Below are 12793 nucleotides of genomic sequence, written 5' to 3'. Positions count from 1 at the left end.
CCTAGCGCAGCAGAGCAAAGGCTCCAGCACCTCCACGGGACTCCAGTTCAAAGGTCCCTCCACACACACGACCCCTGGAGAGTCTTCATCCATCTGTACTGAGTGATGACATTTCTGAGGAGGGATATACTCAAGATACTTGTCTCGGGATGAAAAGCCTCTACTGTAACATTTTGATGAAAATGAAAAAGTGAGAGAATTTTTTTTTTTGTAGTTGTATCTCTTGAAGTTCAGCTTAGTTTCACTGATGATGTAAGCCGGCAACATTTCCAGGCAACAGCCTTTTTGTTGGTCTGAGTAACATAGTAATGTACCGAATACACATCAATCTTTAAAACAAAGACATTTCAATAAATTATGTCAAACTGTTTCTTTCCATTTATCTTTATTTTAATAACTTGTCATTATTGTGAACAGGCAACAGTTGTTCGTGACCTGAAATACTTCACATCGCAGATATACACTGTACACGAGAAGCTAGTTAACTATGTGGAGGTTTTGCTACCCTTTCTTGTTCTGCCTTCCTACTGAACAATGAGAAATGAATATGTTAATCAAAAAGTAAAGAAAAGAAAAAAATCGAATCAAGAGGAAATGTTCAAGTAAGGATGACAACAGTACAAGAGGTGTAACAAAAAAGAAATAATCAACTGTACATTATTTAACTTATGAAGTGAACCTGAATCCTCTAGTTAAATATAATACTGAAGGATTACATGTTGTTGATCGTAGGCAACATTTTGGAAGGATGGCGACGTGCAAAAATGACCTCAGTCAAATAATCCATACATCAGTCCACATAACATGACCTCAGTCAAATAATCCATATTGGTCCACATTACATGGCATCTCAATAAGGATCATTCACAACTTCATGGAACTGGGTTGGTCTGCCTTATATTAAAATGTAATTAATTCCCATTCTCTGTCTTAAAAAAATAGAAAAGAAGAGAAAGAGGTATGAAAAAAGGCAAGGCAGATCTTCATAATCACTCCTATGTCAGTTTGTCTCAGAATCCTCCTTTAGCTTCAAACTCCATTGGTGGTGAAGTGTGTGAACAGGGTGTTAGCCATTCCAGTAACTAAAAGCAATCCCTAGGGTGAATTGTGAGCAAACATTTGACAGAAATGGTTTAGATTAGAGAGGAGTGAGTGACCGTTTTCCTCGACTTACAACCTTTCCATGAATACTGGAAGTATGTGAACCCCTGATTTTTGTTTGTTTGTTTATTTTCTACACTTGTGAAAAAGCAGCTCAGATATGCACGTGTGGTCACTCAGTGGGCAAAAACCAATATGGACACGGTTGGTCGGGAATGAGCCAATAGAAAAAAAGGTTGGGGGCGGGACTGTCCAGCCGAGGTGAGCATGTAGTGGAGCAGACACCAGAAAGAGCCGGTTTTGGCCAAGCAAGCGACGATAGCAATGCTGCTGAAAGACTCTGGATTTGGGCCTGTTGCTTTTTTTAATTTTTACTTTTCTTTGTGGGGTGAACAGCCAAAAGGTGAAAATCTGACAAAGATAGAAGTTGTTAGTGTGTATTTATCATCATAGCTACAGGGAGTTAGGCAATCATAGCAGTGACTAGCCCATTTGGTTAAGTAGTGTCGAGGCTATTTATATATATATATAAATATATATCTACAGGTGTTGCGTATACTACAGTGGCTTGGCACGCGGCATTACAGTAGGAGAAGTGTCGCAGAGTAGCTTAGGTTCTCCTCATATCCCTTTTCGGAGTGAAGCAAGCGAGGTATTTAATTTCTGCTCCACAACAACCCAAGTAGTCGCCTCTGCTGGTGCCTACAAAAACTCCCAATAAGGAAGGAAACCTGCTAAGATCAAAGAGGCTTACAAACAAGGAAGAGTGGATCCCGTGATTTTAAAGTGAACAAATGACCAAAGATTATGGGAATTTGACTGTTTGCGTACTTATTTTTTTCCCCCCAGATTTAAAAAAAATGTCAGAGTGAAAAAAAGAGAGAAATCTTAAAAACAAGATATAAATATAAGGACAAGCAGGAGTAGCGTAAAAGAGAGGGGAAAAAAAGCTCACACAAGGATAAACATTATGAAGAAGAATAGCAAACAAAGAAAAAAGAAAGGCATCAAAAAATTACAGCATGCTTTGAATAGGCCTAAATGGCAGGGGGAAATTAATAATCATGATCAAATAATCCCTAGAAAAGAAGAGGGAAGTTTAAGAGGGACAGTGAAAGATCCGATGGTAGAAGAAAAAATGAGAGCACTTGAGAAGAACTCCTGCGGTCAGGAAGGGGGAAAAAAAGGAGGGCGGCACATGTCCACCGTCACCGGTCCATGCCAGAGCAGACCTGCAGAGGCGCGGTCAGTCCAACCACTAGAACACACTCGCAAATGCCAAGGGCAACCATGCATTCGGTTTGGTGTGAGTAGGAATGGACCCATCAAAAGGGAGAGGGCGGGCAGGGAGGGGGGGGGGATTAAAACCATTGAAAACTGACTGAAAAATTAAAGAAAGAGAAAAAAAAAACAGGAGGTGATGTCAGAGGGCTCAGGTGAGGAGCCCCTTGTGAGCGTGGTGTCTGTCCCCTTTATGGCTTCAGTGGTGAGTTGACTAAGTGTGTAGCGCTAGTGACGTCCTCATCTGGAGGGCAACTGGGAGCAGGCACTCTCGTAGACGGCCCGCCCCGCCCCGCACGCGCCCTCTGCTTCTGCTGCTGTCGCTGTTTGGAACTCTTTTATACACAGTTGTGGTTATTGCAAAAATAAAATTGCACTTGGCAGTCCGGCACCCCCTGGAGGGCAGGTGTGGGTGTGCAGGGCAAAAGGTGAGGAGAGGTGAGGATGGGACAGGAGGGGTGGGGATGAGGGGGGGGGAAGGGGACAGGGGGACAGGGGGACAGGGAGGAAGGGTTGGGGGGTGAGTTGGGGGTGTTTAGAGCGCAGGTCACCAGTAGAAGGAGCGCGACAGGAAGTTGGCGGCCGTGCTGAGCCAGCCGGAGCCGTCCTGCATGGAGCCCAGGCGGGACACGGCCTTGTGCGGCTCCTGCGACGGGCTCTCGTCCTCCGGCAGGTAGTCCGGCAGGTCCGTGTTCTGCTCCACCACCGCCTCTGAATCCCCCTCCAGCGGAACCATCCTCTGGGTGCAGGAAAGGACAGGAGAGAGAGGGAAAGAGAAAGAGAAAGAGAGAGAGCGAGAGAAAGAGAACGAGAGAGAGAGAGAGAACGAGGGAGCGAGAAAGAGAGAGAGGCAATGGAAGGGATGAAGAGATTGTCACACAAAAAGCAAGCCAACACCTGTTACAATACCGCTGTTAGTCACAGGTGAATCCCACAAGGCTGACTAATCTCCATGGACTCATGGCATTAAGCAATATTACACCCAAGTATCAGGGACTCTTTTGCCTGAAGAGGACACAGACAGATCGAAACGTCATTGGTTTGAAAATGTGAAAAAAAAAATGCTGCACCTGTACCTGGGCTAAAGAAGCCACTCTACCAAATTAAGCAATATTAAACCAAGTATCAGGACTTTTCAAAACATATAGAAGACATGTGTACCGACTCCCAATGTAAACAGAAATCAACCTGTCTCTCTTCACTTGGGATAGAGTGAATCAGAGTGAGAACCCACTGGGTGTCCTACCCAATGATGGTTGGTGAGGTTGGAAAGGTCCTCATTTATATGTTGTGGCTGGGTGACACTTTACCTCAACGCACACAAATGTGACCTGACAAGCCAGCCTTGGTTAATTAAAATATACAAAACAAAAGATGCAAAGCTACACTTAGTACAGAGTAGACTGCTGTGCAGTACACAAGTGTGCAACATTACCACTGTACAACATTACACAAAACAACACTTGAGAGCTGAATATTATGGAGAAAATAAAGCCACATTCCCTCTTGTACGAAATAGTAAACCGTGTATTCGTGCTCTGGAAACCTCTCATAATATGACAATCAAGCCTGCCACCTGCTGGTGAAAAAAGGAACTACACGACCTTAGAGGGGGGACACTGATGAATAGTTACTGATGGCCATTTCTGGCCATAGCTTTACACCTTGAGGTAGCAAACGCCCTTCAAGCCTCACCAGGGAGGACAGGCCTCTTAATTAACATACTGGCTCTTCTTTCCAATGTCTGTCTCTGTGGGTGTGTGTGAGTGTGCTTGTATGGGTTTGAGTCTGCGTGTATGTGTGTGTGTGTGTGTGTGTGTGTGTGTGTGTGTGTGTGTGTGTGTGTGTGTGTGTGTGTGTGTGTGTGTGTGTGTGTGTGTGCGCGCATGTGTGTGTGTAAGCAGATCTAAGCCCTGACAGCGGTGGGTGCTGATCTACTGCTCCAGGGTCAAAGGAGAGGAGGATCATGGGAGTGGTCAAATGACTGGGTGAGCGAGTGAGAGACCCAGTGAGTAACTTGTGTGAAGGGTGGAAGCCTTGAAGTGTGTGTGTGTGTGTGTGTGTGTGTCTGAGTTAGTGTTGTGTGTGTGTGTGTGTGTGAGTCACTGTGTGGTGTATGTGTGTGTCTGTGTGTGTATTAAATCAGTGAGTGTTGCCGTGTGTGGATGTGCCTGTGTGTGTGTGTGTGTGTGTGTGTGTGTGTGTGTGTGTGTGTGTGTGTGTGTGTTTGTTAGTTGCTAGTTGCGGCTCCAGGGGCTGACGGGCAGCTTTACCAGCCCCCACATGTCAGGCTGCATCACCCTCGCCCCACTTTCAGCCCCCACTACCAGACAGACACCACCGCCAGCACTGGGGCCCAGCTCCCTCACACCACCTCACTGCGGCAGCAGATCCACTGTGCTCACACACACACACACACACACACACAGGGCCAAACATACGGATCTATAATCGGGAGCATTACTGAAACTAATACGAGGTCAGCAATTCTTTGTTTAATTGCTTCTGTTTAAACACTCTTGGAGCCAAAGGGGAAGACGTCTACATTTTTATATCCACAAATGTGCCACATATGAACCAATCAATCACTCAAACAAACACCCATTTGCACTCATTTCCAAAGCAATACGTGGGCCACTAGTTAGCCAACACACCCTCATACATTCATACCTCTACAGCAAGAACGTAGAGTATGCAGCATTACTATTGGTCCACCTTAACCTGAGGAACATTTGGGGGCTAGTTGCACATTGAGGTCACGGTCCCAAGTACTCTGAAAAGGAGACTCACCTCATTTCCGTCCTCTCCCTTCACTACCTGGTGGGCCTTCATCACTTTGGTTGAACTTATGGCTGTTCCAAGGGCCTGGAGAGAGTGAGAAGAGAGACGAGAGAGAAGAGAGAAGAGAGGAGAGAGACGAGAGGGGAAGAAGGAGACACGGTCAGGATAACTACACATTTCCTCCTGTCTGCTGAGGTTTCATTGGTCTCCTAGCTACCTTTCCACAGCCCAACATCAACACAGTTCATTACACTATCAAAGCAGCTCATTAGACAATCAAAGCGACTGACTACATTATCAAACCAGTCCAGGCTAAGGTTAGCATCTGGTCCTGATAGCTCAAGACATGTTCAAATAAGGGGGTCAAGGTGTTAGACTTAGAGCATTAAGTTCAACCAGTTAGCATGAGCTAGTCAGATGCCACAGGATGTTGGTTTCCCTAAGGCCAGGCTTGTGGCATGATTTCAATCAGCTTAGTGGTGTCTGTGCTCAACGGTCATGGGGCGCATGCTGCTGGGCTGATCGTCTCTCCTGTTTAGGCTGGCATGGCTGGTTAACACCAACCATAGATCACTAATAGATCACTCGCACTGACAAGGCAGAGATATACTGTGCCAATATATAATGTTTGGGATTGGCCAATATTTACCTTGTCTGCAAATAATTTGAAATTTAATGATGGCAGTTGCTGCAGTTTATCATTGATTCAGAGATTGTGCTACAGTACGAAGAGTGGAAAGACTTGAAAATGGTCAACATTTTTTTATAAGGAATTTTGTTATCTCCCTGCTACAAGGGTATAATAAAGAACAAAAACAGCATTAACAAAAATAAAAACGTTGCCATTGCTCAAACTGTTATATATTAAACATGGTGTCTATATCGGTGCATCCCTACTCTGAGATTATAATACTGTACCTCTGTGGATCAAATTCCATTTTCCATTAACTGTTCACCGGACATGCCTTCGGTGTAGTTTGTCTTTACACAGACTCCAGTTTCTGAATGTCAGATGGAGGAGAATAGAATAGCGTGTCTCACCTCGGCCTTCAGGTCAGAGCGGATCCGCACCACGCATCTCTTGACAGCCATCTGGAAGGTGAAGCTGATCACGCCTTTGATCTTCAACAGAGCTTCCTCACACAGGCTACGCCGGGCCTGAGGGACACAACACACACACACACACACACAAAGGTAATGTAAGCAAACCGGCTTATGGGAATCCATTTTGTTTAACACCACAGACACCTTACCCTACACATACAGGACTAATGTATGGCACCAACCTAGTCAACTACTCAATAAATCAATGTGTTATTGCACGTGCTTGTTGTGCTGGTAGAGCATTATGTTAACATTACCTATGTACACATCACAGATATGCTCCCCTGTTAACAGGGCGAATCTGAGACAGATGCAGCGGTAATGTCACCTGGCTAGGTGCTGCCGTCCTGTGGCGTATGGCTCAGGTTCAATCTGCGCTCCATGCTGTTTGATTCGTGGCATTTACACCCCGCCCCCCACCACCACCACTACACTACACTACACACACACACACACACTCTCTCTAGAGGCCGTGTTAAACAGAAGGTCAACATCATAGACTACATGCCAACCAGGCTGTAGCTCAACATGCTAACAATGCTTAGTTCATGTGTTCGGTTACAAAGGAATCAGCAGCACTTGTAATGAATGCCCCTTTACATAAACTGACATATAGAACATGTAATGACCTATGCTGTTCTATACATTAAGATTCATAATAGAATAACTAAAAAAGTACAGAGGGCTCATCAGAATGAAAGTCATTACAGAGGGAGGATTCTACACGAGCTCATAACGCTAATGGAAGTGGGGTGTGAAGGCAGGCACTGACCGAGTCGTCCAGACCGTCGATATGCAGCACGACGGTTTTGGCCCGCTTGTTGGTGGAGCCGAGAAAGAACTGGGCCTTGCGCCGGCAGGAGGCTGCAGCCTCGGCCTGCTCGGCCTCCGGGTTGCTGCAGTTCTGCAGGATCTCGTAGATCTCAGACGCCAGCAGCTTGGTCTCCCCCGGCGTCGTGCCTCTGTACACAAACAGCAGCTGGCTTTTAGTCTACATGTGCTTTATATGCTTAACTACATTTTATTTACCACAACTTCATGAAACATTATACCTTGTCAGTCATAACCTCAGACATGGATGACAGATATCAATCATTTAAATGATATTCATTTTTCATAATCTGGTGTTGTAATCAAAATGTTCTCCATTTTAATCAACTTCTTTTCCCCTTCAAATGATTACATGGAATGAAGGGACAAGTGAAAGCTACAAGAATAATCATTAGCCCAGTCAAAGAGGTTATGGTTTTGGTGCATTTTGTTGGTGAGCAGGATTACTTTTCACTTTTGTAAACATTGTGAGTTGTTGCCATGGTGGAGCTTTGCACTCTGAGCATCATCGTGGATTAATATCACAAAAACTCATCTTCTGCTAATGTTTGGACCCCCCAACTGGTTCAGTCACGCGTGTCTGTGGCGAGCAGCTGCCTGGCCGAGACGTACCTTTGCTCATCATGGCTGATATTTCAAAAGGTCGTGTCTCCAGCAGACATTAGGGGACAATACAGTTACATGGTGTGTGTGTGTGTGTGTGTGTGCTCGGACTGCCCAGTATGGGGGCCAAGAAGGAGAGAGAGAGAGAGAGAGAGAGAGAGAGAGAGCGAGAATCAGCCAGATAGACAGTGCTGCCACCTTCTAACCTTTGCGGTGTAAAAATAAAGCGACCCTATACATGGCCGAACACTTCACATGCTTGAGTTAGTTTCCACATAGCTTTCACATGCCGGCCATTTTTAATTCACAGCTAAGCGTCAATCAACCCAAAACATTAATACTACATGTCAACACCATAGCGTAAATGCTCTGATCATGCTAAAAATAAGAGACCAGAATTTAATCAGGGATGGGAGACAGAGACAGAAAGAGAAAGAGCGAGAGAGCGAGCAAGAGAGACAGAGAGAGAGAGAGACAGAGAGAGAGAGAGAGTTGGAGCTCCCAGCATGAGGCTGCTGTCTCTGGTCGACTGACCCTTTTGTTCTCAGGGGGGTTAGGAGACTCAGCAGCTCTTTGCCTTTCGCCATACGAGGTCACTTTTGACACGAGGGCCCCCGTGCGTATATGGGCCACGTCAGCCGGCCATCACTCAGCCGGCGCTACAGGAGCTGACATGTGCTCCCCGGCATGGCCCAGTCGCTTGCCCCCTCACAGCCGGCCGCCCGGCCAGCCAGGCAAGCACGAGTGGCGTCCTGCCCGCACACATGACCCGGGGGCACGCCGCGAGGCACGCCTACTGTACTGCATATTTACATACCACTCATGCCACGCGGCAGAGATATGGCAGCCAGTTTTTTTTTTTTACTACGCAGAACTGTACTGTAGCCTCATTGAAGGTTATAGTTTCTAAAACACTTTTGACTTCCCTTTATACGTTTAAAAAGTGAACAACAGTGTTTTGGGCATAGATATCACAGTACCTCAAACAGTATGTAAATGTATACTGTATGTACAGTATATGTATAAAAGAGACCAGTATGGTACTCCCATGTCTATAGATCTGCGTGGTGAAATCATTCATGTCTGATATTTCAGTTATGAATTGAGAAGAAATATAAAAGTGAAACTTTGTACAGTTTCTTGGATCCTTCCTCCGAGGCTACAAACAACCTCTGCTCAAAGTCAACGCGTCTGGAGTCGTGACACACAGAGAGAGCCCGCGAGACTCCAGGGCACTTCTTTGACAGGCGTCACGGTAACCAAAATGACTGGCGGTTCCAGGGGCCAGTAGTAGAGGAGGTTGGCTGGAGGAGGTGTGCGTGCATGCATGTGTGTGTGTGTGCATGGAGGGGGGGGTTCGGATCATGGTGCATTCTGGCAACCTCTGGCACTTTTCTGTGTGATCTCTGGTGATAAACAGCCGTCACTTCCTGTCAAAGTGCCCCGGGACCTTCGCACTCAACCCAGCCCTCGTCACCCCCATGCCCACAAACACTCTCCCCTGGCCCTCACGCCTCAATTAACCAAACCCTGTGGAGCAGCCACAGTCCCATGCCCACACTCACAACACACCATGCTTTACGCTGCTCAACACACTTCCATCAAACCTCATTTCATCTCATGACTATGACCAATTCCATCTAAGGTGGCCCATTTCACGTTGATTTGACCAACTTCAAAGCCTGCTGTGATGGAACACACGAATGCTGTTCAGAGTTTAAATATATGAGGGGCCGCCCCGTCCTTAATTACACCATTTCCCTGGCAGACTATGTAAATCTCTGACATTAAATCAAAGCCCTCAGCAGGCCTCTACTCGACAACCGCGTGAAGCAAAAAAAAGGGCACATTTCTGCATGCAGTAGCAGACTGCCCGTTATGGTCACAATACATCATGCAAAAACGGTACATTTTACATCATCATCCCCCATTCAGATTCACAATGAATCAACTCTGTTGTGACAGCGCAGCCACACTCAGCCCCTTAACCACTGAAGATATGTGCCTACAACACACAATCCAGCAGACCAAAGTGAGGAGGATTGGTCCGCTGGCTTGTCTCCACCCCCCACCCTGGAAATAAATAAATAAGAAATAAAAAAAAAAGTGCCATGCATGCGGTTGTGCCGTGTCGGTCGTGCCGGTTCTGAGATGGGTGGACTCACTTCTGCATGACGTTCTGCAGACTCAGCATCATGCCCAGTCCCGCCTTCATCTTCTCTCGGTTGGCCCGACATTCTGCCAGGTAGCGCACCGCCTGCAAGGACAAGGACACATTACGGCTCTGGAGACGGACAGGAAAACACAACAGCAACTTCCAACTGCAGCCGCAGCCAGCACTGTGTTTACATAACTAAGACCGAGAGTACAGAGGACAAACCTGTGGGAATGAGTAACTACAGGGACCCTTCACTACAAGGACAGTGATGAAGGACCTTCTATGCGTCTTCAGGGAAAGACTAACAGAGTTGAGGATAGTAAGTCATAACTAATACAAAATCTTGACAAGACTTTTCTACACAGTTGCAAGTCTGTCCTGTGAGAATGTTGGTTGAGAGGGGAGGGAATACAAAAGACCACAAGCATAGGGGAATGTAAAATCCAGTATTCTACAAGATCAGCAGGAAAAAAAAGGAATCAATGAGTCTTTCTAGCTCTACAAAAATACTAGGTCACTAGATACTGTCTGTACATCACAGGCCTACATGGAAGAATTTGATGGGGAGGGGTTTTTTTTACATCTTAAAATCTGTCCTTCTCCCCAGCAGCTTTAAAAGAACAGGGCAGACGACAGATGTCTCCACTTTGTCTCGTTTCTCAGAAACGGCTGGGGAAAAGGCCACAGTGTTAATGTCTACGCAGCACACGCGGCGGGGAGCGTGGCCCACTGGACGTCACTGTAAGCCATTCTGACAGCACTAGGCAGCAGGGGGTGCCAAACCACAGCTGAGACTGCCACTAATGAGGAAGCTGAAGAATCTTTCTATCTACAAGATTTCTTTTTTTTCTATTATTATTATTCAGGAAGTTATTTACCTGAGCCCTTCAACAGCAATGTGTTGGAACAGCCCAAGGAAGATATGAATGAAGAACATGTCAGAGGTTTAACACTTCAGCGTAGTGAGGAGCAGTATATGTATTAGTACAATAATTTAAGTAATATAGTGTGTGTGTGAGTGTGTGTGTGTGAGTGTGTGTGTGTGTGAGTGTGTGTGTGAGTGTGGGGAGGGGGGGTTCTCAAAACTGAGACGGTGGAGCATGCTAGTGATTTCAGCAATTCAACTCTTTGTACACCTGCAAAGGTGGTGTATGGAAATGGATGGTATGCAAATAACATGAATTCAATAGCAACACACTGATAGGTGTGCTATAAAATAAAGCACTGCCGCACTGTCAGAATAACTGAAAGAAGAACTACAACACATCTTGACACCTTTCACAATCAGATTCTGTAAAACCACAACTTACTAATAATGCTGAGTAGACCACTTGTGGGTTGGGATGGTCCATAAACAGAATAAGACCCGGAAGGCATCCATGATCCTCTACAATCGCCCGCCTGTTCAGGGGGTCAGCTGCCAGGTCCCGTAGTTGGTTGACCACAGCCAACGCGTCTGGCTCCCCACTCATGGTGATGCCACACCGAGTGCCATGCACAACTGACCACAGATCTTACACTAGGAAAGACAGAGAAGCGTTCATGAAATATAGCAAGATTTCATATAGAGTCGTGCTCTCCCAGCAAACAAGAAGAGATATTCATTGATTGAGTATAACAAGGCTGGTGGTTTATGCACATCCTCCATTGTTATTAGAAGGTATGTCAGGAGTTCACATAAGAGGCCACAAGTGACAATTGTGACAGTCTCTTGCTATACACGACAACACAGGCAGAACTTCATTAAGTTAGATGTGATACAATCTTTCAAACAGACGTTGTGAACACATGTCGCTGTCCAACAACAGTGATTTCCTAGTTCAGTTTACGTGGCGTTTTGTCGAAACCTAACAATGGTCTATGTCACACAATCAACCAACCAGTACAACCTCTACAATAACATCAGTACATTATACGTTCTCCTTCCGTATATCTTAATGACCCCCAAACACTGGCTTATGTCAGCCAAGTGCACTTTTACCAGCGGTGGGGAAATTGGTGAAAGGCAGTGGATCTGTCGGCCTTGTTAGCCGGCTAAGTAACATTAGCTACAGCTAACAGTTGTTACCACTTTATAACCATTAATTCTCCACAAGCCTTTCATTGTGGTTGAAGACCATGTAAACAGAAATAGCACTAAAACAAGACTACTCCTTACGTAGAACGTTACGTAGTTGTTAGCTGTTAGATACTGCAATCAAACAAAGGTGCGAAGCAGGCTAGCCTGCTTGCCTGAGGTATCGCTAAATCCCCAGCACTGATGTCATTGTCAACACAGCCATCGTCAACCAATCCCGTTTCATTGAAATAAAAATATATTAATCCATTACACAACTAAATTATATATGTACTGCGTGTTACAACATTTAACGTTATAGTCGAATTCTAGTAAATAGGTAATGGTGGTATATTTGCCAAATCACCTTGTGTCCAGAATGTATTGGCATTTAGCAACCCACACATAACCTTTAACACGCCCAGGACAGACAACTCACTGCTTGCAGGAATGAACTAGCAGATTGCTAAAGTTAACATTAGCTAGTGTTACCTCTCTTTAAACGTTTCTCCGTTCTTCAAGAAGTCAAACGTGTCAATCTCAAAGAGAAATGGCTTTGGCTCTTAAGAGTCGAACAGATTAAGACCTAGCTTAGTGAGCCAACATTGAGACAAAATAAATATCCTCTTCTTTGACTTGTACCCTCATGCGGTTCACCCTCTTTCGCTAGCCTAGCTGACTGCTGTGTTCGGCTGTGTTTGGTTATTTGGTACCTCCTAACTTCAGAGACACTGATTGGTTGACATCCTTTACAGCCGCATTCTCGGAGCCACTGGGGAGAAGTGTTACTGGAAAAGCTGGATAGAGGGTGCGGGCAGGGTAGGTTTTGGCAGAGCTACTAGAGACTGGCTTTTGGATTCTTCTTCTTTTCTTCTTTT

At 45.6% G+C, this 12793-nt stretch overlaps 1 protein-coding gene across 3 annotated transcripts; it reads right to left on the bottom strand.

The window, feature by feature from the left end:
- Positions 1-368: 368 nt before the first annotated feature.
- On the bottom strand, positions 369-12594 carry armc1 (armadillo repeat containing 1). 3 transcript variants are annotated; one of them, XR_009936400.1, is made up of 8 exons: positions 12408-12594; positions 11170-11378; positions 9867-9958; positions 7040-7229; positions 6205-6321; positions 5173-5247; positions 810-3121; positions 369-769 (listed from the first exon to the last, which is right to left on the bottom strand). XR_009936400.1 is itself a non-coding variant. In XM_062521530.1 (7 exons), the coding sequence occupies exons 2-7, from the start codon at positions 11329-11331 to the stop codon at positions 2930-2932; spliced, it is 828 nt and encodes a 275-aa protein (XP_062377514.1). In that variant the 5' UTR covers positions 11332-11378; positions 12408-12594; the 3' UTR covers positions 369-2929. The 3 variants fall into 3 exon arrangements, 2 of the variants coding, with proteins under 2 accessions (XP_062377514.1, XP_062377515.1); XM_062521530.1 differs by having other exon boundaries at positions 369-3121; XM_062521531.1 differs by having other exon boundaries at positions 369-3121; positions 12283-12408.
- Between the last annotated feature and the right edge of the window lie 199 nt (positions 12595-12793).

The sequence above is a fragment of the Sardina pilchardus genome, chromosome 19 (assembly GCF_963854185.1).
Source record: "Sardina pilchardus chromosome 19, fSarPil1.1, whole genome shotgun sequence".
In the NCBI taxonomy this organism is placed as follows: Eukaryota; Metazoa; Chordata; class Actinopteri; order Clupeiformes; family Clupeidae; genus Sardina; species Sardina pilchardus.
The sequence above is the reverse complement of the archived record's forward strand: the minus strand, read 5'-3'. Positions and strand labels throughout refer to the sequence as shown.